General features: G+C 41.4%; 1 protein-coding gene, 1 non-coding gene and 1 pseudogene across 13 annotated transcripts in view; 1 reads left to right on the top strand and 2 right to left on the bottom strand.

Annotated features, from left to right (window-relative positions):
* Nucleotides 1-23,578, bottom strand: part of PROM1 (prominin 1) — a 126,108-nt gene that overhangs the window by 27,021 nt on the left and 75,509 nt on the right. For all 12 annotated transcript variants that reach the window (XM_032854639.1, XM_032854636.1, XM_032854642.1 and 9 more), the window contains 7 exons: nt 19,537-19,657; nt 17,283-17,346; nt 15,879-15,968; nt 10,080-10,297; nt 8,056-8,130; nt 5,107-5,170; nt 2,052-2,211 (listed from right to left, as the gene is read on the bottom strand). In XM_032854639.1, coding sequence (XP_032710530.1) covers nt 2,052-2,211; nt 5,107-5,170; nt 8,056-8,130; nt 10,080-10,297; nt 15,879-15,968; nt 17,283-17,346; nt 19,537-19,657 — 792 coding nt within the window. The remainder of the gene's footprint in view (nt 1-2,051; nt 2,212-5,106; nt 5,171-8,055; nt 8,131-10,079; nt 10,298-15,878; nt 15,969-17,282; nt 17,347-19,536; nt 19,658-23,578) is intronic.
* LOC116871831 lies at nt 1,781-1,874 on the bottom strand (annotated as a pseudogene).
* LOC116871920 lies at nt 12,469-12,657 on the top strand. Its single transcript, XR_004383563.1, has one exon. It is a non-coding gene; the product is annotated as a U2 spliceosomal RNA (small nuclear RNA).

Genomic DNA, 23,578 nt, shown 5'->3' with positions numbered 1-23,578 from the left:
CTTAATTTTTATCTTGGTTTTGAAGAGCTCTGTCTCGCTCATTGGTCATGAGACTATTGCTTCCTTCCTTTGCTTCATTTCCGTGGGGCTTGTAAGCGGAGTTTACTCAAGTACTCCAAAGCTACTGATAACTGCACCCCTTTAGACCTGCAAGTTCTGTCAAGGTTCCTGAGGCGGCAAGCACTTATTATAATGATAATGAGATGTGGACAGATCAGGATGAGACAACAGATAAAGAAATATCAGGTTCTTTTCCCTGGTCCTTCTCTAAAATGCTTTGGGATTACAGGAATAATTGGGGACGGGAGCACTGTATTCTTTGCTGAACCAGAAACTCTACACGGGGAGTGAACTAAATATTTCAGAACTTACGAGAGCATCCTAAATCAAGTACTTGCAGAATGCAAATCTTAATTTTGTAATGGTCCTGTGAGACATTTTAGGATAATGGGCCCTCAATTAAGTCTTACTGGCATTCCCGGAATGTACTACAACCTTTTCCAGCAGCTGAGGAGCATTCAAGGGTAGAAATGCTTCCCAGCCGTCAAAACACTAAAAAATAAAAAATTTACTTCTGCAACAAAAGCTGCCACTGAAACTTTTCATTCAATTAAGAGCAATCTCAATAATTGTAAAAGCCACCTGCACCCACGCTGTGGCTATTTTGTTCCAGATACTGGAGAGGCCAAATCAAACAAATCACGGATCCTGGCCTCGGAAATCACTTGCGGTTAATGTGTGCTTCACCGGCTTGGTTAAAAATCTTTTAAAAATAAGCTTCTGGTTCTCAGGGCAGGGGGACCCAATGTGTAGACAGATAATTGCATGGTTCTTTCCATTTGTGAAACTCGAACCTCTAATGAGATTGTAAATTCATTGAGAAAGGGTCAGTCTTATGTTTGTCCTGACACCTGCTGGGGTGACCTAGCCACACGGTAAGAAAATGGCTGATTACAGGGCAATAACTGAGAGCATTCTCAGATGGGGGTTGAAAACCCTCCTCCCAAACATCACCACTGACCTTGTGAAGGTTATTCCACTCCCCTGAGCCTCAAGCTCCTCATCTATGAAACAAGGTTACAAATAGAACAGAACCCTGCAGGTTGTTTTTTTTTTTGTTGGTTTGTTTGTTTGTTTGTTTGTTTTGGAGTATTCAATGAGATGTCATGCGTACAGCTCTTTGGATGGCAGGCCGTAACTGTTCCTGAATTGCAAGCAATTATTGTTATTATTTTATTATTTATCTTGGGTTCTTGCTTAATAAATATCTGAACAGAAATGGAAGTCTCTGAAATTTCCATGAGTCTGGGCAAAAAGAATGATTCTGAAACTGAAAGGTGGTGGGGCTGAGCCTTTCAGAGAGGAGAGCACATCTTACCTCTCATATACATGGTCTTTGAAGTACATCCAGTCTGTAAGTCCACCACTTCTTAGCACTCCTGCCTGAGATGTCCACAGTCATCTCCAAGGCCAAACCCCACTGGCTAATGTTTTCTAATGGGTCAATCCACAGCTGAGGAGCACAACTGCTTACATGAGCTCTCGAGTAATTTACTCATTTCAAGGATGTTCTTTCTCTAAGAACCGACCTTGATATGTTGATTTTATAAGCCAGTGAAAATTAGAATATTATCCAAATGCCCTCCTTAATTCCTTTATAGGCTTTCAAATCCTTTTACATATGTTAGATAGTTACAACTGTGATTCTAGAAGCCATTAATGACGTCAGAATTGCAAATTATTGACTGTTTGGCTCAAGAACTTCCAGTCTTCAGTTTTTAAAAATATACATGAATTTGCATGCCATCCTTGGGCAGGGGTCATGCTATCTTGTATCATTCCAATTTTACTATACATGCTGCCAAAGCCAGCGCTCCAACTTATTAAATAAACATAAACTAGGATTAACACATACCAAGTTACGTGTTCTTTGTACAATCTTCTCTCACAACATGATCCCGGTTATCAGGTCTGATTTCTCCCCTGTTCCAGAACAAGTTTCACCCCCTAGCTTGCCAGCTTTGGGTGGGGAGAGGGCGAGGGGCACTCACCTGTACGAATCATACTCCTCCAATGTGGGTAAATTTTGGTGGATGTAAGTTTCAGTGTCATTAATGTAACCCATGAAATTGGACAGCTTATCCTGTATTGGAATCTGCTCGCCTATATTTTCAATATTTGAACCAAGGGAATTCAAGGAACTTTTGATATCTGAAAGCAAAGACACCCAGGTTATGCATTTTCAAACCTAAGGGAAACAGAAACTCTGTTTTGGAACCAAAATGAAAAGCTTCAACCCCTATAAGTTTTCCCCATGTTATGCGTGTGTTTCAAACATGGAAAGGTTCTACAACAGCACAAATGTAGCCAAGACCATCAAAGAGCAATTACTTAACAGAACAGCAAGCTATGGGAGCTGACTTTAATGACATGGTGCTTAAGTCAAGCCAGAGTTTTCTTCTGCTGCTTATTTCACTAAAAAATAAAATGAATCTGGTGATTAAAGCCTATGGCATGCCTACCATGGACCAGGCACTTTTATAAATGTTAACTCATTTATTTCACTGAGGTAGATCTTCTTCCTATTTTACTAAGCGACCCTGAGGCCCATTGAAGTTTAATTATTTCCCCAAAGATCTTTTTTTTTTTTTTTCCAGGAAGCACTAGAAATGGGATTGAATGTCAGGTTTGTCTAACTCCAAAGCTTCCATTAAATGATTTTGAGAAAATAATTTAATAATAAATAGCATTCAGCAACACAGTATTTCGCCAGGAACAATTTTTTGAACAAATGACCCCAGGCAACATTTTTGTTAAAATTTGATTTGACTCCTACAAATTGAGATGTGTTAAAGTTCATCTGTGTTTCTCCTATGCAGACAGTGATGCATTCCCAATGGTCAAAGAGTTTCTATTAACATCCATCCTAACCTTTCAGAGAGAAGAGAAGTTCTAATTTTTTGAAAAGGGTTTGTTCATTGTGATGGGTCCTGGTATCAAAGCTACCCAGGACAGAGACATCATCTAATTTAATGCTCACACGGGTCTGAAGTTGGTGCTACTGCAGTGATTCTTGACATGGGTGTACTAACAACATACTAATCATTTAAATGTCCACTGATCCTGAAAAGGGAGATCAATTTCTTTGTAGAAGCAGAGACAAGACTAACTGTTCTCACAATGTGATCCCAGGGCTCCTGGTGAATTTTGGGTAAATGGTAGCATGAATCAAAATGGAATGACATAAAATGGTGCGAATCTTTTTCAAAGGTTGTTCACACAGAGCTCCTAGGAGAAGACTGCTATCCACAGTGGCTCTAGTCTCTTCTAAATGTACCTGAAGACCCCAGGATCTTCAACAAGCTGACTCAATGGGTCTCTTCTTTAACTCTTGGATTTCTGGGAGTTTGAGAGATGTGGGATGCAGACCTTTCCTCCCCTATGAACAGTTCCCTCAACTCAGAATCAGGTTCCTTCTGCTTCTCAGGCTGTCCTGCTCTCCCACACCGCACAACTCCCCGGTCTTGACAGCTCGGGTGACTCTGTACCTGGCTGGTATCCTCTCTCCCTCGATACTTCCCTCAGGCCCCAGTTTGGATGTTGCTTCCTCCAGGAAGCCTTCCACTACTCTTTCCCACTTTTTGAACCGCTTGCTTATACCTTGTCATGTTACCATAGTGTGGTAAATGACATCTGTGTACATGCCCAGTTGAAGGGCAAGGCGGGGATCATGCTTTATCCATCTCCCATCCCCAGAACCCAGCAGAGCTTGGGACACAGTAGGCACTCAAACTATGTGTGCGGGGTAGGACCAAATGATCAAAACATGGGAGCTAAGGGTTCTTATTTGTTTTGGAAGGACATGAAAATAAGCAATTGATATTCAGCTGAATGGAGTGATTGATACTCGCCCAGACCTGGGAAAACTCTGGCTTGTGTTGAGGCAATGACAGTGTGCAATGGGCCTCGCTCACGCATACTGCACACCTTGCTTTGCCAGACTTACAAGGGAGGGCTGCACGTATTGGCAGAAGAGGTCCAGAAAGGGAGAACAAAAAAAAAAAGTAAACACAGAAATTAGTAAGCAGGTGGCTCTCAGACGTACAACGCGTGTTAGCCTTCAGATGTTAGCATAGGAAAGAGTGAACTTTGTCTTTTATCTCCTAATATTTTAAAGTAGAATCTTAGGTGAAACAAAAAGGAAACCACAAAATATCTAAAGACCTGTGTGATAGGATAAAATACCTTTTTTAACCCCAAATCTTAAAGGGTTGAAAGAACACTATTAGGGAGACAAAAATAATCAAAGACCTCTAACACAACATTTTAAAACCACATAGTCAACAGAAAAAAGGAAGCACAGAGAAGATGCTTTAAAAGAAGAAGAAAATCTCACATAGCTTCAGAGATTTCTTCTTTAAGCAAATAACCCCTGTCTATTTCCACTGCTGTGCATAGAACTGTGTGTACTGCACTCTTTCTCTGTGAATTCACCCCGAATACCATAACCAGAATACAATGTGACTTGATCATTTAAGACTAGGAGAATTCTCTCAATATCAGTTCTGCTCCTCCAAAAATCCTAAGCAACCTTAAGAGCCTAAGATACCATTACAGCAACATCAAAAAGCAGATGAACATCTTCTTAAAAAGACAAAATAAATCCTTATACATAGTATTCTTAGAAAAAAATGAATTTTAACGTTTGTTTTTTTTTTAAGAAAATATAATAATCTACAGTTTTTCCCCAGGGAAACCAATCAAAATGTGACCTTCCTAGTTTAACCACAGTTGTCTCCAGTTCTGATAGCTCAGGATGAGGCCTGCTCACTAGAGTGTGGCTTTGACCTTGCCTCTCTTGCCAGCAGGACAATGTTAATCAGAATTCAATAGGATTATCATTTCTTAAAATCTAAATCACTGTGTGAAGGTGGCACAATTAAAAAGGTCTGAAACTCATTTAATCTTCCAGATCAGTGAGAGAAATTTTTTAAGAGAGAAAAAAAAAAAAAAAACAGTTCTTAACAATACATTTTTTGTGTGTGCGCTAATCACTTAATGCTTAACAAAGAGAGAAACAAAATTACTTCAAACTCTGACTCTCACCTGATATGATGTCTGTGGTTTGATTTTGCACCATCTCAGGAATATCATTAAAGGATTTATAGCCCTAGAAAATAGTTCAAAGTAAATTGATACACGTAGTGAGTAGAAGGGCAATTAACGAGGATTGACTTTTCAGCTTAGCATGGAGGAAAGAAGCAAAATAAAAATGCTAGCAGTCATTTTCTGGCTGACATCATCACTATACAGTCATTAAAAGATGACCAAAAAATCCCTTCTTAGAGAGGACTTTCTCTTTAAATTGAATCCATCAAAGACATTGCTAAAAGTTTTTTGCTTTTAAACTGTTAACTCATGTTATCTATACTAGTGTTTCTCAGTTGCGGGCGATTCAGTGTCCCCTCCAGGGGACACCTGGCAATGTCCGGAGACATTTTGGTTATCACAAGTATGGCACTATGTAGCAGGGACCCAGAGCTCATAAATATCCTTCAATGCATGGGTCAGCCCCCACCACAGAGAATCATCAACAGTGTAGACAGCCCTGCAGCTGAGGAGGCCCTGATCTGTGCAATATTCCATGTGCAGGCAGAAAGTGAGTTTCCAAACCAGAGCCGTATTTTCCAGAGCAATTAGAAAGTTAGACTTGGGATCTAGTCTCACCCAACACACAGCTTTTAATGAGGCTGAAGTGAAAACCAAAGCAGCCATGCCAAGCTATGTCCTTTAGGGGATAAATCTAGGACAAGAAGAGGTCATTATTTCCAAATAACTCAACTGAACAGAGTGTTTTCTCCAGAAGGGTTTCATTGTGTTTCTTAGCTGTCTGCTGGTGTCTTTAGCTATCTGCTGGGGAATACTGTATCAATTACAACTTGTTATGGACTCAATGTCTGGGCACCCTTGCCTCCCGTCCCAGGCATCACACCCTGAAATCCTAACCCCTTACATTGAGTGATGGATGGTATGAGGAGGTGGGACCTTCCAGAGGTGATGAGGTCATGAGAATGAAACCTCAAGAATGGGATTAGGGACTTTATAAAGGGGACCCCAGATAGCTCTCTCCACCACATGAAGATACAATGAGAAAATGGCCATCTGCAACCTGGAGGGGTCTCTCGCTACAACTCGGTTATGCTAACCCTCTGATCTTGGACTTCCCGTTGCCAGAACTGTGAGAAATAAATTTCTTTCGTTGAGAAGCCACCCGGCCTATGACAGGCTCTTACAGCAGTCTATTCTAAGTTACAGACTTTGTAAGACTGATGGTGCCAGCAAGTTTCCAGTTTAGCCTGGTAACATTGATGCTGGAACAAGAACATCTACCACTCCTGTCTCCTCAACAGTGACTAAGCCACCAGCACACAGGTGTTTGGATGAGTGTATGTACACCTGACCCCACTGAATTTATCTGCCTTTGGACTTGAGGTCACCCATTGAAAGAGGTTCTATGGGAGAAGGGGCCTTACAGATCTCCTGGAACAACTCCCTCAATTAACAAATAAGGGGACACCAGGACACAAAGACCAGGAATTAATTTCTCTCCCTTTCTTTCTTCCTTTCTTTCTTTCTTTCTTTCTTTCTTTCTTTCTTTCTTTCTTTCTCTCTCTCTCTCTCTCTTTCTTTCTTTCTTTTTTTCTTTCTTCTCTCTCTCTTTCTTTCTTTCTTTCTTTTTTTAAAGATTTTATATATTTATTTGACAGACAGATCACAAGTAGGCAGACAGGCAGGCAGAGAGAGAGAGGAAGAAGCAGATTCCCCACTGAGCAGAGAGCCCAACTCAGGGCTAGATCCCAGGACCCCGGGATCATGACCTGAGCCGAAGGCAGAGGCTTTAACCCACTGAGCCACCCAGGTGCCCCAAGACCAGGAGTTTCTAATGAACTGTTTAAGGTGACACTTGACTTTGTAATTAGATGAGTGTTTAACAGATTATCTGATGACCTTTTTATGCCCGTGCTAAAAGACAGAGTCAAGAGTACCATTATTCCTTCCCTTTCCTGCAGGTCCAGGGCGCACTTATTGAATCATAATCTACAAAGAAGTATTTACGGTGCACTCAACATATCGGTTGAATAAAGAGTAATAATTGGTAGGTTCTCAGGGAAATGATGATGTTCTAGATCAACGTAGCCCTTGCCAATTTTAGGGCTTACAACTCAAGTGGAACCAGACACATTAAAGCAATAATTATAGTTATGAGGACCTTAACAAAGAATATCTGCTGCGCTGTAACAATGCATTGAAAAGGGTTTGACTTGGTCAAGATATCCAGGAAAGACCTCATTAAGAACGTGACACGGGGGGGGGGGGGGGGTGTGTGTGGTTCTGTTGGTTAAGCCTCCAACTCTTGATTTTTGCTCAGGTCATGATCTCAGGGTCATGAGATCGAGCCCCATGTTGGGCTCTGTGCTCAGCGGGGAGTCTGTTTGAGGTTCTCTCTCTCTCTCTCTCTCCCTCCGCCCCTCCCCCACTTGCATGCAATCTCTCTCTCTCTCATCGTCTCTAATATAAATAAATAAATCTTTAAGAAAGTGATATTGAATGCTTTAAGTAACTAGTACTTTGTAGCCTAAGTGGCTGGGCGAAGGAGAGAGTGGCAGACGCAGCCCACAGCGTGTGTGAATGTGCACAAGGGGGAGGAGACGAAGTGACAGGGCTGACTCGCAGAGTGGGAGGGCACCTCGCGGCAGAGTCAGTATGGTGTTCGGCACTACACCCATCAAATTCTGAATCCCAGGAAGGTGAGATCATCTTTTGCTTTTCATCTCCAGCATGGTGCTTTGTACACAGCAGATGCTTAACACACATTTCTTGAAGTGCAATGAGAAAAATTACCCGGTGGATAATAGTTAACAACCTTCTTGGCAGCCCTGTTTCCAAAATTTTAGGGCTTTTTTTCCCAGTTACCTCTTTTCTTATGTACTAGTCTACCCTTTAACATGATATAAACAAACCACTGTATTTTTTCTTTTTCCAAAAAAAGCATACCTGTTGGACCAGGCTGGACAAATCTGTTTGAAGAACATCATTAATATTATCAATTTGCTGATCCAAAGATGGGAGCTGAAAATTCATAAAACAAAATATAAGGCAAGGTGGATACTGCCAACATTATTTGTCATAAAAAAGGGAGTCATCTTATATCCAAGTCCCAAAGTCTCTATGTTATAGGGTATGATTTAAGTTTCTTTTGAACAATAGAATATTGTCTGGGGAGAAAGACATTTAGTTCAGAGTGGCCTCTACAGGCATTAAGTTTTAGATGTTTGGAGGACTCCTGCTGCAGTTAGCAAAAATTAGGGAAAGAAATTTAACACAGATCAAATATGTGTGATCTCACAATTTCAGGTACTGGATATTTTTCAATAAAGCATGAACAACCTCTTTAAAGACATGTTTAAAAACAATAAAGCCAAAGGTTATGTTGGTGAGTGGTCTGGAATACATTTCTCCTTGACAGCATTGTACATGGACTTAAAGTGTTCTGTCTCTCACCAAGACAAACATCACGGATCTCCTGACACGATGTACCAAGAAGAACACAATATCACTCTTGCGATATCCCCGACAAGTATGCATGACTCAAATCTAATCGTGAGGGCACACTGAATAAACTTAAATTGAAGGTCCTTCTATAAAATAAATGGCCTATAGTCTTCAAAAATGTCAATGTCAAAAAAGAAGAAAACGGGTGGAGGGGTGCCTTGTTGGCTCAGTCAGTAGAGCATGTGACTTTCAACCTCAGGGTCATGAGTTCAAGCTCCCTGTCTGGCATGGTCCCTAAGTATTTAAATAAATAAATAAATAAATAAGTAAAAAATTTAACAAACAAACAAGACAACGGTGGAAGACTGTCCCAGATTGAAGGAACTAAACAGACATGACAACTAAAGACCATGTATGACCCTGGACTGGCCCTTAGACCCGAGAAAGAAAAACAGCTGTATAGTCAGATTTTTTAGGAAAATTAGGAAAATTGGAATATAAACCATGGACTAGATGGTTATATTGGGTCAGCATTACATGTCCCAATTTTGAGAATCGTATAATAAAAGTTGTGTACAGTTAGGAAAGGCACTGAAATATTTAGGGATAAGAGGACATAACCTGCAACTTACTGACAAGTGATTGAGAAAAACACAAAATGCACAGTATTTTATAAAATGACAGTATACAAATGACAGTATTTTATACAAAAATGACAATATGAGTAGTTGGTAGATACACAGATGGATAAACAGATGATGAAGCAAATGGAGCAAAAGGTTGGCAACTGGTGTGTCTGGGAAAGGGTGTAGACAAGAGTTCCCTGCACCATTCTTGCAAATTTTCTGCATGTTTGAAAGGACATCAAAATAAAAAGTCACCCCCAGAAGACTCAATCCTATACAATTTAAATGCAAGGGAAGATCCCAGTCTCTGAAAGACTGTGCACTGGTGACCACAGTGATATGCATAACTCATACATACACACTGAGACTGAAGGTGAAGAATGTGCATAACGTTGGCCCATGAGATAGAAAGGTGTGAAGAGTATAGTCATATTAAAATATTTTATTAAAAAAAGTAGCGTGTATATACCACTATCTTCATACATTAAAAATCATTAGGAGACATTATTTTATCTGTACCTCAGGACTTTATATATTCAAGTTGCTCCAAATTCCTTCTTTTTTCCACCTAATTTTCTCTTTGGAATATGGGGAATTACCTTATATTTAGGCATATGTGGTTAATATACTAGGCATGTCATTTGAAACTATATTTTAATTTTTAAAGGTCTACAAAAATACATCTTGTTTCCTTTTTTCTTTTTAAAGCTGAATTCATTCTGGTAGGTTCCACCAAATCAACTGCAGAGAACACTTAAGAGGGGAGGGGTTTCCCATTTTTCCTTCTGCCTGGCCACAGCCGTGCCAATGTGGTGATCAGGACGCCAACAGAGACCCAGGCCGCTGTTCATCTGACAGGGGTCCCAATGGCACTGCCCTGTATCAAGGTCACCTCCTCACCTGACCCAGGTTGGTATTGTCCTCCAGCTGGCCAAGGGACATTCTGATGTTGTTACAAGTGGTAGCCACTGGCGGGACAGAGCACATGGGGTCATTGAGTGACTGCTCCACATTCCTTTTCACATCACTGAGGCTGGTGTTAAGCTGTGCAGTTGACCTCTTCAGCTCCTTTAAAGTGTTGTTTACATTCAACAAGGCTTCTCTGGTCTCCTTGATTGCTGTGGGGACACACCTAGCGTCAGACAGAAGCACCCACCAGGCAGGCAGTGGAAACTCGTTCTCATCCACAAGGACCCTTCAGGGAACTGGAGATGGACTTATAACAGACATTGGGAGGCAACCAGAGGAGGAGCCTGCTAGGGGAATACAGAGACACTGTTGGCCTCCTTGCCCAGCTACTCCAGCCGGCTCAGCTTTCCCACCTTAGGGCTCTTTGGACAAGAAAAAGGAGTAAGAACAAGCCCAGGAATGCAAGGGGGACACCGAGTTGCTGCATTCACTGGCCGCCACTGGAACAGTCATGGTAGGAAAAGATGTCACTCCCCTAGCATCGCCCTGTCTTGAAGAGGCCAGCCCTAACAAGCTAACATCTTCAACCCTGAGAGGTTTTAACCACATCAAAACTGATCACACCCAGACATATCTCAGCGACGGATATTCAGAGAGCTGGAATTAAACAGAGTAGCAGATGAAGAGTATGATTTGGGGTTCAGGCAGGTCTAGGTACAGATCCCTTCCTTGCCACTTGATGGTCACCGGAAACCGATTCCTGAAAGTTCTTTAGTGATTTTCTCATCTGAGCATGGTGAAACCACCACCACATTCATCCTTGCATGTGGGCATCAGGATGCTCAGACAGATTCCACGATGTCATCGAGTCCATCTGTTCTATTTGGGGAGACTCCCAGGCAGGACACATTCTTATACTAGGAGATCCTTGATAATTGTTTGCTATCTTCCTGATTTTTCTGAGGTGTAGAACTATGTATTCATGACCAGGGAGGTTGTGAATTACAACCCTTTTCTACAATGACTTAAAGCCACAGGAGTAAAAGATGTGAAATTTAAATCAGAGGGCACTGCTTTTCTCCTAAGCCAGCAAGCCTTCCACGCTCACAGAACAGATGGCAGAGCATTAAGCCACAGTTGGGTGTTGCAAGCGAAAGTGTGAATGCCCTTAAAAACTGGTTTCCCCTAACCTTCCCTGGCAACCACATACAACTTGAGTGAGAAAACCATGTGCACATACAAACGCATGCACACACACATGCACACACACACTTTAATGCATTGTGTTGTGGGATCTCGCCTGAGGTCTTATCCCAATTCTGCAAACACCTTGTGATAGCATCTTTGGCAAACTGTTTCACCTCTGGGGATCTCGGTTTCCTCATATGTAAATTAGGAAGCTGGCTGGGTCATCTCTTGGTTCTTAGGAGAGTCTATGATTCTTGGGTCTGCTCACCCAAGATGGCACCACAACCCAGCTCTGATGATTTACCCTGAGACATGGGGAGGTTTCCAGGATTAGACCGTATGGCCATTGGCCCCAGATTTTGTCACCTGACCTAGATATAAAATCTTCACATCTGCTTCAATCTTTTCTCTGGAATTTTGGTCCAGTCATGTCTTAATAGCATTGGAGATACAGTAGTATTTAAGACTTTGTCAAAGAGCCACTCTGGGAGTCAGTGTTGCATCTCTTGCACTTACCTCCCAGGATTATCAGCAAAGCATGGGCTCATATTAGAGGGTCAATGAATGTCTACCATAGCAAAAACAAGAAACAAAGAACAGGGTTGCAACTAAAAACACAGACAGGATGCAAAAGAGTGTGCCAAAGTATGCCTCCCATCACACAACACACACCTCCCATTTTAACGTGGTTTACCTGTCAGAGTCCTTTCCATTTTAAGAGAAGGTATTTTAAGGCAAGAGACAAACAACAACAACCTAGAATGATGGGTGATAAAATAAATTGATGGCCCAGAATATGTGTGTCCATTTAAGTATAGTCTGCAGACATTCTGGGTTATGTGTACTATTCCATCATGTCCTAAGAAAGACTCAGAGGTAATAAATATACATTTTTTCCAAAGCCTTCAAAGTATTTTATGTCTATAAAATATCTACTGGGTTACAACTCTGGGAGTCATTCCAGACTTAGCAAGATCACATATATTATGTATCTGAAGTCAGTGGAAAAATATTTTAGATTCTCAATTTTAGTTAATTAACATTTTTACCAGCTCATAGCACATTTCCTTTGTAGTTCCTGATCTTCAGCTCAAAAAAGATTAACACAGATGAATTTGCATGTTTCTGCTTTCTCCAAAGCCACTAACCACGTAAGGCTGCAAAGAATTTTTAGCAAAAAATTTGTCAAAGCATTGATTCTCAGCCTTTTGGCTAAGATCCAGTGCAGTATCTGTTCTTATCAATTTAATATCTGATATGTCCTCTATCTAAGGACAATATATTAAATGGATTTTTGGAGCAGGGGGATGGAATGAGTTTACTCCATCCGCTCCACACATCAACCTGGCATTGAAGAACCTCCAGGAATGATGGTTCCCGTCAAGGACGAAAAAAAAAAAAAAAAAAAAGTCAGGGCAGTTTATTAGGCATAGTATAAGACGCTTTGGCAACACCAGAGGCTAAACTATAACATGTTTAGCCTGCTTAAAAAAACAATAAAACTTTAACACTAATGCAGGAAGCACTGAAGAGAGCAATAAAATCTGTTTTAATGGCCTTTAATTCAAAGGAAACTATAATCCAAACAGTAAAAATGGCCAAAAGTAAAGATACACAGCAACCACACTGCATTATTCATATATTTTTGTGCAAAATTTACCATTACATAATTTTGGAGCTGGAGAACTCCAAAGATCAATTTTCCAAATGCCGAGCATCCTTCCATGGCCACACCAGCACCTGAACTCTAGATTTCTAACTCCTCCTCCAAAGTTACTCTCTAATGTCTTGCCATGCATGGCACCAAAAGTACCCTACGCCTTAACACTCTCCAGTGGTGTTGGTACCTAAATTCCATCTAGTGTGGACCAGGCCCCTCAGGCTTTGTAGTTAGACCTGCATCTGAATCCCAACTCCACCACTCCCCAGCTACCTCGTCTTGGACAAGTTACATGATCTCTGAGCCTTACTGTCTTGAGTTGGTAAAATGGAAGTGACTATACCAATCACACAGAACTCTTATGAGTCCGAATAGGGTTTAGGAAAAGTACGTGGCATACTTTCAATACTCAAGGCCCTCAACACTCTAAATATTACTTTATGGCTAATGATTTCTACAAACACTTGCTGTGGACTTTGTTGGTTGACATCTCAGAAGTCACGTCATCGTCTATTGAGATGCAGGAAAACTGTGTTTAGATAACATGGGTCCCACTTCCCACTTATCCATTTCCCCTGTGTACCACTGGTCCAAAGATGGCTGTGGAACCCTGAATGCCGCAACTGGAGGGAAATCTGGTTGAGGAAGAGGAGCAATGTGACTGGTGTCAGCCCTCTTGCAATTATAAGGGGAGTTTGCATTAGAATGATGCAGACATTGTAGAGAACAGCTGGGTGGAAAAAAAAAATCTCACCACTAGATCAAGCCTTACCTGAAGCCAGTGTCAGTTATATGAGCAAACAATCCACTTAGTTGAAAACCAGATAGAAACAGATTTTCTATATGTGTTGGGGAAATGACACATAATTACTCAAGAGATGTTTCAAAGAGAAGAGAGATGACTGGAGATATTTGATTGTAAAGGTCACAGAGCCAGCCCAAATCAGTAACCCAATGGTAAATGCAAACACACGAAGCTATGATGAGGGGACATAGAGGATAATTATCAAGAGCGATGCCAAAGATGTGGGAAGTGAAGATTCAGCATTTTACAGGAGTGACAATTCTCCCAGTGAGGGGATGAGGAGAAACCAGGAACCCATCTCCTGTCATTGTCTGTTCCTGGTGGTTGGTTAAGTAATACTTCCTACTAACCATAGGATGGGGCAGGCCGCCAAGGGCTCCTTGACAGTGTTGTCGAATCTCCGAAGCAGCTAACTTTGGAATTGCCATACCTCCAATATCTTGTCATGTATGATATATTTCCTGTTGTTTAAGCCACTTAAAGGGTCTTTGGCATTGATACCACATCAATGGCACCTCCAAAAGACCTCTAAGAATCGTCAGCAAAATTCCCAAAGCAAATAAAAACAACTATAATCTGATTTAAATAGGTAGATATATACAAAGAGCACATTAAGGGTAACTAAAAAAAATCAAATGACTACACACATTAAAAGATCAGGATGCTTGTAGTCAAAAGGAGTTGCCTAGTGACTGAAGCAAGACTATGAAAGAATATAATCTATTTTCTCCTCCATCACCAGCAAAGTTACAGTATTCTACACTTAGAAAATGAAGATAAGGTCTGCAGGCCTTTATTCACTCAAGAAATGATAATTTTCTCTGAGCCAGATACTGTGTTGGGTGTCTCCAAACATAAGCTAGGGGAATTAAGAAATGAACAAATCAGCAGGTCGAGGAAGCATGTGCAGGACAGGGGTCTGAGAGAGAATTATGCCTACAGAGACCTATGGTAGAATAAAGGCTGAGATTCATAGCTTGAAAAGGAAGGTTTGGGGGTTGGAGGGTTGACATGGGACGTGACTGGAAGCATAGGCAGGGGCCAGGTATGTAAGGAAGGAAGGAAGGGGAAATGGGTGTTTACAATCACATCCCTTCTCTGGGCCTCAGTTTCCTTGCACTGGAAGGACGTGGCTCGTGACAAGGGAAGCAGGTGTCAGGGAGGCATCTAAGTGGCACCCACAGCAGAGCACATGCCTTCAGTTGCAAGTAGAACAGTTGCAGGGTCAAGGAGAAGAGCAAGGAAAGACTAATCGGTTGGTTAAAATGAATCTTACCAACTCCTGGCCTGTTTTGCATGTCATCCTGTTTCCTGTTTCCATGTCTTTCAACTCTAATGGGGGGGTTGGTGAATGGCAGGGAGGAATGTCAAAAGGAATGAGCTTAACTTTCCAACTTCAACACATGTCCTTCCTTTGTGGCCTGTCTTCTTGGGAATCCTGGCTCGTGGAAGAATTCACAGTGGAAGGATGACAAATGTAAGACACAGATGAACGGTCCTCTCTACCAAACACTTAGCACAGACATCTCCTCAACATTTGGAAGGGGCTCACAGTCTTATTTTTTCACTGCAATTGAACATGTAGTTTCTTAAAATCAGTACATCTGCTCCCTTAGATCACAGACTGTGGTATCTTAAGATATCTCTACAGATTCCTCTTTTCCCAAAGTTGTTCTTTCCAGGAAAAAGGAAAGCGTAACCAATAGACCCCCAAAGACCTAAACTTCTCGAGGCTACTCATCTTCTGTAGCAAGAGTCAATAAGCTTTTTCTTTAAGGGGACAGATGGTAAATACTTTAGGATTTGTGGGCCACAGGGTCCCTGCTGCAAATACTGAGCTCTGCTGTGAGATGCCCCCTCACCGGAGGAACACGGCTGCCCTCCTTTTCTTTACAAAAACAGGTGGCAGGCTCCTAGCAAATGCTGCTGTTATTATTTCAAAGGATGTGGAGACCATTAGTACAACCTCTTTTACACAAACTTAAAAACAAAATAAAACAAACCCTTGTGATGCTGTGTGTCTTTACCTGGCCTGTTGGCATGCCCACATCTGGGGAAAACAAGGGGAACGTGATCCTGGGAAGCAGGAGACTTCCAGTGGGAACCCACTCTTGCCCATTTCTGGAGTGATGCTTACCTTCTGCCATGGCCTTGATATCATCAAGCACGGGTGTGACTTTGGGTCTTAGCTGTTCGTGAATTCCACCTCCTAGCAATGACTTAATATCTAAATGCAAGGAAGCAGAAGGGGCTGTGAGAGCAGGCTCCAAGGATTTCCTCATCTCTTAACCCATGTTTTCCTTCCTCTGCAGGATGTCCCCCTTGGAAAGTCATGTGGGGTCTCTCTTGCCCTGAAAACACCCTTTTCATCCTTGACCCCGTTTAGGTGTTAATTCTTGGGGGAGATTTCTCCACGCTGTTCAAAGTTTCCACACCAGCAGTCAGTCCCCCAAGAAAAAAGCAATCAACACAGGCTGGGTATTTAATCCTACAGGTGACCCCTGCTGATTTTGCAGGGGGATGAGCCCATTCAGAGACTGCGAGAGTGGCGCCCCCCAGCGCCTTCCCCAGAAGTCACACCCAGCATCTCAGGGTGGAGGGCATGAGCTCTTCGCTGGGTCCCGAGCGTCTGGGCTTGTCTCCAGCTACGGTGTGCATCCATTCGCAGGATGTGTCCTGTGGTATCAGGAAAGCCTAAGACAGGTGACTTTGGGAACGCTCTGGGAACGCTCCAGAGTGTTTCCACTTAGATTGATAGGAATCGTTCTTTGCGTTATGCCATTTCCGGTTACAAGAGTATTCACAGGAATGCTCAATTCTTGGGTAGTGGGAAACCTTAGAAACTCAGGGTTTATAAAGTCGAGCTGTGTGTCTCTGATCTCTTCAGTGAGGCCATGGTTTCCCAACAATGACATTTATGGATGTTTCGAGCTGGATAATTCTTCATGGTGGGGGCTGTCCTATGTGTTGTAGGGTGTTTGGAACCTTCGCTGGCCTCTATCCAAACATGCGGGCAGCACTGCCCCCACCCTCACCTGTTGGGACAACCACAATATCTCCAGATGTTGCCAGATGTTGCTTGGAAGGCAAAACAGCCCCTGGGGGAGAACCACTGAGGGAGGCTGTGTGGAACCTCCTCGGGGGCCTGCAGGGGCCAGCTCTGACTGACCCCCGATTTCCGAATCTCACTGGCTTCTCTGGGGAGCCCAGCTCCATCCGTGACCCTGAATCTGACAGAGACTCATTTCCCTCATCACCTGGAGAAGGCAGAACAAGCACAGGGCCACAGGAATGCAAAGGCATTCTTACCATAAAGGTTGGATTTTACTCATTGGGTAACAAAAGGCAAATTGTCCATAACTCTAGGGAATTGTTCTACTTTGCCCCAACTTCGGTGCAGAAGTTGTAGAAATGGCATATTGATCACTTAGCCTATGTTTCACGGGAAATGGCCAAAGTCTCTTCTAGCCAAAACCAACCAACCAACCAATAAACCAACAAAATGACAAATGAAGTTGGGGCAACTTTAAGTTTTACTCACTATCCAGATCCGAGAATGCCTTTTTCTTTGTGGTTGCATACTGGCTCAGCACATAGTTGATTTGCTAAAAAAAAAAAAAAAAAAAAAAAAAAAATGGCATGAAACTCTTCTAAAGTCCAAAGCCACAATAAAGAGATCTAACAAAAACCATCTTGAATCAGAACATTTTAAAAAGAAAGCAGTTCCTAGAGATATTTGTATTTTCTGATACCCAGGCTGCTTCTTCTTCTTTTTTTTTTTTTTTGCATAAGCCTTTTATTATTCTTATTCTTTTTTTTTTTTTTTAAATAAACATATAATGTATTTTTATCCCCAGGCTGATACCCAGACTTCTTAATACTCCAACAAAACTTCTTGGCTTGGGAAATAGGATTTCTAATTTCTCCTGATTCTGTGCATTGGCCCTGTGGAGAGTCGGGGCAGGGCCGGCGGGGCTGGGGACAAACAGGCCCCTCCCCTGACATGGCCTCTCATCTTTTCCCACCCAAGTACTAACCAGGCCCAACCCTGCTTAGCTTCTGAAATCAGAGGAGGTCAGGCACATTCAGCGTGGTCTGGCTGCAGGCTGTGTCCTCTCATCTTCTAAGTGGCCAGCCTGAGTGTTTTCACACCATGCTCTCAGTAGCAAGAGAGCAAGAATGGATACTGTGAGGTCTCTGGAAGCCTGAGGTCAGAGCTAGCTCAAGGTCACACCCACAGCATTCTTTGTATCAAAGCAAATCACAGGTACGGACCAGATTCAAGGGGTTGGAAAGAGATTCATCTCTTCAAGCAAGGGACTAAAAAGAACTCGAGGACATTTGTAATCTACTGCATTTAAGACCAACCATTTTACTCAGTGGTCACTACTGAGCTGGCCTCCGAAGGTGCTGCTTACCCTCCAGTCTTCTGGGCCCTAGCGGACCTGCTTCCCCACACCCTCTGTGACACTGGGTGTTACCGTTGGCTGAATAACCATTGCCAATCCCCTCAGTGAAAATGTATATTAGTATTTAAATTTTCATTTTTCCAACTACTTGAGTAAGGTTAAATAGTTAATATGTTTGGGCCAATTATATGTCCTCATTAAATTTACTCACATTCTGCCCATTTTTTACACATTTGTTAGACCTCTTCATTTATTTTGAGCTAGATAAGTTTCTCCCAAAGTTATGACAATTTAGAATCCTTCCAAGATTCTGAAAACAATCCCAAAGTTCACCAGCCATGACTGCTATAATATTTAGTGTTGCCACCTTTTTAGGAAAAAAGTTTTACTTTGAAGTCTTTAGAATGGTGGCTAAAAAAATAGGAAATTTTATTCACAGATGGGGAAAAAGAAACATTTCCCTCTTATAAAGCTATGAATAAAATTAGCTTCTCTAACCTCAATATTTTTTAAAAAAATGCTTGCAGTTTTTGCTCTTTTAGTTCCAAACCCATTTTTAAAAACTGGTACAATACCTAATATGTTAGTATTGTTTAGAATATAACAAACCTAGAAGAGTACATCTCTGTGTGGAAAGGCCCATGGATTCTGGTGGAATCTGATTAGGGAATTGAACAGGAAGGCATCTTTCTCCTCATACTGGTACTTATGAGCTCAGCATCAATTATTTGGGCTGGTTTCTACTTAGATATTTTTAAAAACAATATTTTCTACAGGCAAGACATCACATGCTTCTGGGACACGGAAAAATGTGCCATCCAGCCATACTGCTCCCCTTCTCCCAAAAACAACTTCTGTGTTTTGTGTGCGTGCATGTGGGCACGAGTGTGTGTATCCCCTTCCCAAGGATTTCTACACATCTATGCAAATATGAGCAAGTGGGTGTTTATAAAGCAGGAAACTCTTGAAACTCTTGTCTCATGACAAGAGTAACTTCATGCAAACCGTGCATAGTTAACTATATTGCCAAGAAGAAAGGACAATGGCACCTAAAGATTTTTCTTTAAAAAAAAATCACGAGACCCATAAAGTAGTTGAGTAGTTATGTAATAAATACTATAATTTTATGTTATACCTTAAAATAAAGTAAAACAAAGTAATAAAATAATGACACCTGTTCTGAAATGACACGTTTGTCATTTTCTAAAATTTTTTAAAATGTCATTTTGAAAATCACTCACTGGGCCTTTATTGCTTCATCTACAAAATTAAAATGTAGCACCTGTCTGCACTAATTTACTGGGCTTCTAGAAGTCCAAATGAGATGCCAAATATATACATGGACTCAGAAAGTCCCCAAACACCAGGTGTCATTGTGTTTTTTACCGCTGGCGTTCCATTCAGGAAGGTTCTCAAGTCTTTCAAGTTGCTGTCTGCCAACTTCCGAGTCTTTTCAATCTGGGTCCTCAGGTGGTGGTTCGCCACAAAGCCATAGATGATACCCACACTGCCAGAAATGGAAAAGAGAAGGAAGGACATTTATCACATGACATGTGGTCTTCTGGCCAGGCACAGAGCAGCTCTGCAGATACAAGGGGAGCTGGGTCCCACGTGGGACCCCCAGGACGGCCGGACCTTCCCCCACACCTGGCCCCCTCCCACGGCTGCAGCCTTTCTGCCAAGATCCCATAACCCAACATGTGGACCACAACATGGGACTCCGTCCTCTCACAGGAGACACAGAGCCATTTAATATATATTGTTCTGTTGAATATGAATCTTACAAATGGAACAATGTTCCCACTAAATGGTGGAGGGAACAAAAGGAGCAAGGCTCATAAGGCTGTGTATGCAACAGGGCGTCATTCCTGCACACTTGGGAATGCGGGTGCACACCGTCTTGCTCAGCACGCACACAAACACATCCTGCGTGCATACCTCTGCTCCCTTCAAAGAAGACGATCAGGAAAAATACCAAAATGATGAGGATGGTTTGGGCTTCCAAACATTTTTTGCTCCCTCTAATTGTCCTTATTACTTTTTTATTGTCCAGGTGAGTTACTTTGTGTTAAACTGACAAATGAGACGCTGCAAACAGTAGCACACACCCTGTATCAATCTATTTTGTATAATGTACAAAATCAAGAAACCAATGGTACTAAAAGTCAGTGTTTGTACTTGAGGAGGAGTGGCTGATGACATCATCGGTGTGCTCACATTATTCAGATTTGACGCCTACGTACTTATGATATGGAAACTCTTCACTACATAAAATATATTTCAATAAAGATTTTCAAAAACACTGTGAAAGGCATCTTGTATGACGTTATTCTACGTGAAAAATAAAAACACAGTTTCCAAACCATCTGAAATGTCTGCATTTGATCATTTTAAGGGCTCTCTTACTGTTAACTAGTTACTAAATTAATTTGACCAGTTGGTTTGTTTTTGTGTTAAAGCCTTCCAATGTTAAAATGTTACATTGAAAATTGCTAATTACCAAGGCCCTTCTGGATTCAGCCACTAGATGGCAGCAAGGAATCACCTAAACTTCTGACAACAGTATTTAACCTACAGAAATTAACGACAAAATTGTTCGTTTGTAACCATCCAATGGAAAGTGTGAATAGGTTCTAGAACAAAGTTTTGCAATTTAGACAAACTTACTCCCAGACAACTCCTCAGTCGGGAAATGGGGTTAGTCATTTGCCCTATTTCCAGTCATGGTTCATTCCAAGCTGCATTGGTTCATTGCTGGTCTCAAAACCTATTTTCCCATTGCAGTATTACATGGGTACATTAGGTTTTCCAAACTAATCAAAAAAAAGTCTGTAACACACACTCTTGAACAACAGTTCTTATGGTTAACAAGTTGCCATGGAATGGAATGTGACTTAAGGTAGGAACATAAGACGTGGATTCTAAACCCACTGTTGCCCCTGACTCACAAGGTGGGAGCTTGAGAAAGTCATTTTCCTTCTGTGAGCTTTGGCTGGTATTGCACAACTGAAAATTAAATTGGATAAGTACTTCTCGAACTGTAAAGGAGAGAGGTTACTGGATGTCCACAAGGTCTCCAAGAACTTTTTTACTTTATTTATTTTTAAAGATTTTATTTATTTATTTGGGAAAGACAGAGAACATGAGAGGGAGAGAGAGCAAAAGCAGGAGAGGGGTAGAGGGAGAAGCAGACTCCCCACTGAGTAGGGAGCCCGATGCAGGACGTGATCCCAGGACCTGAGCTGGAGGCAGATGCTTAACCCACTGAGCCACACAGGAGCCCCTCGAAGACCATTTGTTAAAATTTGGGTTCCCGTTGATAGTAATTAAAAAAAAAAAAAAAAAAAAAGGACATTAACAATAGTCTGTGCCATTTGGAACCACCACCTTACAATCCATCTTTGCCATTCTTAAGTCTGCTTTGGTATTTACTAGACAGTCAATATACCATAAAAATAATAGTTACTAAATGATGGGCTCATGAAGAATAAGGTCAAATGACTTTGGAGTAGTGTGTACAGAAGAGAAAAAGTTGGCTTGCAGCAATGCACCTGGAGCTTTATTTGCATTGCCCAATTTCAAACATTCCACCTCATGATGATTGAGGGCCACCACCTGAAGACACCTGCCCACCACAGCATTTCAAGCAGGGGGATCCCTTCCATTCTCTCTCCAGCCAGCCCATATTATCATTCATCATGCTCCAGATCCATTTTGTCACAGAAGAAGTCAAAATGAACTTGGAAAACAAACAACAGGTCTAAGTTTACTTGGCTTTCACTGAAGGGGAGAAGAACCTCCTTGCTTGAACTCTCAGAGGACTCTCCCTGAAATTCTGGTGGGCTATTCGAGGTAGCTCTATTTCTACCTATGCTTGATTTCCCTAGAAAGAGGGGGAAACTGCTTCTCTGTCAACTTTGGATAAATGATGGGTCTCTTGTCTATGATGGGTGCTCAATGAAAGTGAGTTTATGGACTAGGCTTTGTTTCATTTGATCCATTTAGAAGATTAGCCATATGTTTGAAGTGTCTAGTTCTTAACGGTCTTTGTTCCTTTACTGAATAAATGCCTTTACTCAAAAGATCACCAATCACTAAAATGAATTGCAATACAACTTTGTAATAAAACACTGAATTCCAGTGCAATGTATTTAAAAAGATCTACATTTCTGCCAATCCATTATGGATCCAATTAAAATGAAAGCATTGGTCTTTAAAAACAAAACAAAACAAAACAAAACAAAAAACACACACACTGCCCTAAACAGAATTCTGGAATAAAGCTCAAAAACTTTCAAAGCTAATTTTCAGACCTGTAATATATTGTAAGTCTTTTACTTAAATTAAGGATGGCTAATTCAAACACCTACATGGGCAGGCAGAAACTACAAAGGGCAAGCATATGGTATGAACCTCTGGGAGCTGAAGGTCACAGGTGGGAGTCAGGGCAGATGCTCTGTCCCACCATGATGCGAGACCAGTATTGCCAGATCTTCCAATTATTCACAAAAATCTGGAAATCTGGATTTTTTTAAAATAAAGTGCATATTTTCTTCTTCTTCTTCTCCTTCTTCTTCTTCTCCTCCTCTCCTTCTTCTTCTTCTCCTTCTTCTTCTTTTAAGATTTTATTTATTTATTTGACAAACAGAGATCACAAGCAGGCAGAGAGGCAGGCAGAGAGCTCCGCTGAGCAGAGAGCCCAATGCAGGCTCGATCCCAGGACCCTGGGATCATGACCTGAGCCGAAGGCAGCCGAACCCACTGAGCCACCCAGGCTCCCCTAGAAATCTGGATTTTTATGTAAAATTTTCCCTTTTGTCAACTAATAAGAAAAAAAACCTAAATACTATGCAAACTCCATTTGTGATCTCTAATTTAAAAATTTAAAAATCCCATTTGTTTATTTAAGGTTTATTTTATTTATCTTTTAGAGAGAGAGAGAGAGAGAGAGCATGTGCAAAGGTTGGGGGAGGGGCAGAGAGAGAGCGAAAGAATCCCAAGCTGACTTCCCCCTGAGATCATGACCTAAGCTGAAATCAAGAGTTAGATGCTTAAATGACTTGAGCCACTCAGGTGCCCTTTAAAACTCCTATTTAAACACAAATAGAGAATAAAGAAGTTACACGTTTGTTGACCTTGGTTTACATTACTCAATACAGTTTTGAAGCAAAAAAAAAAAAAAAATCACATGAATTAATTTTTTTTTTAACAACCATCAGTCAACTATTAGAATAAGAGAGAGTACTGAAGGAAATTTGCCTCACACAAAAAGGGAATAACATTTCAAGGACTATTAGCAATCTGGCATTTGATGTGTGTTTTTATTCAGTACAACAAAATCTCTTGAAACTTTTAGCCAAAGACAGGAATTTTAATTTTTATGGCGTATTAGTTTTACATCTTCTATATTTTATTATGGAGAGACAAA

This window comes from Lontra canadensis, unplaced genomic scaffold, assembly GCF_010015895.1.
Source record: "Lontra canadensis isolate GAN:19392208 unplaced genomic scaffold, GSC_riverotter_1.0 scaffold1, whole genome shotgun sequence".
In the NCBI taxonomy this organism is placed as follows: domain Eukaryota; kingdom Metazoa; phylum Chordata; class Mammalia; order Carnivora; family Mustelidae; genus Lontra; species Lontra canadensis.
This window is presented reverse-complemented; position numbering and strand designations above follow the sequence as displayed.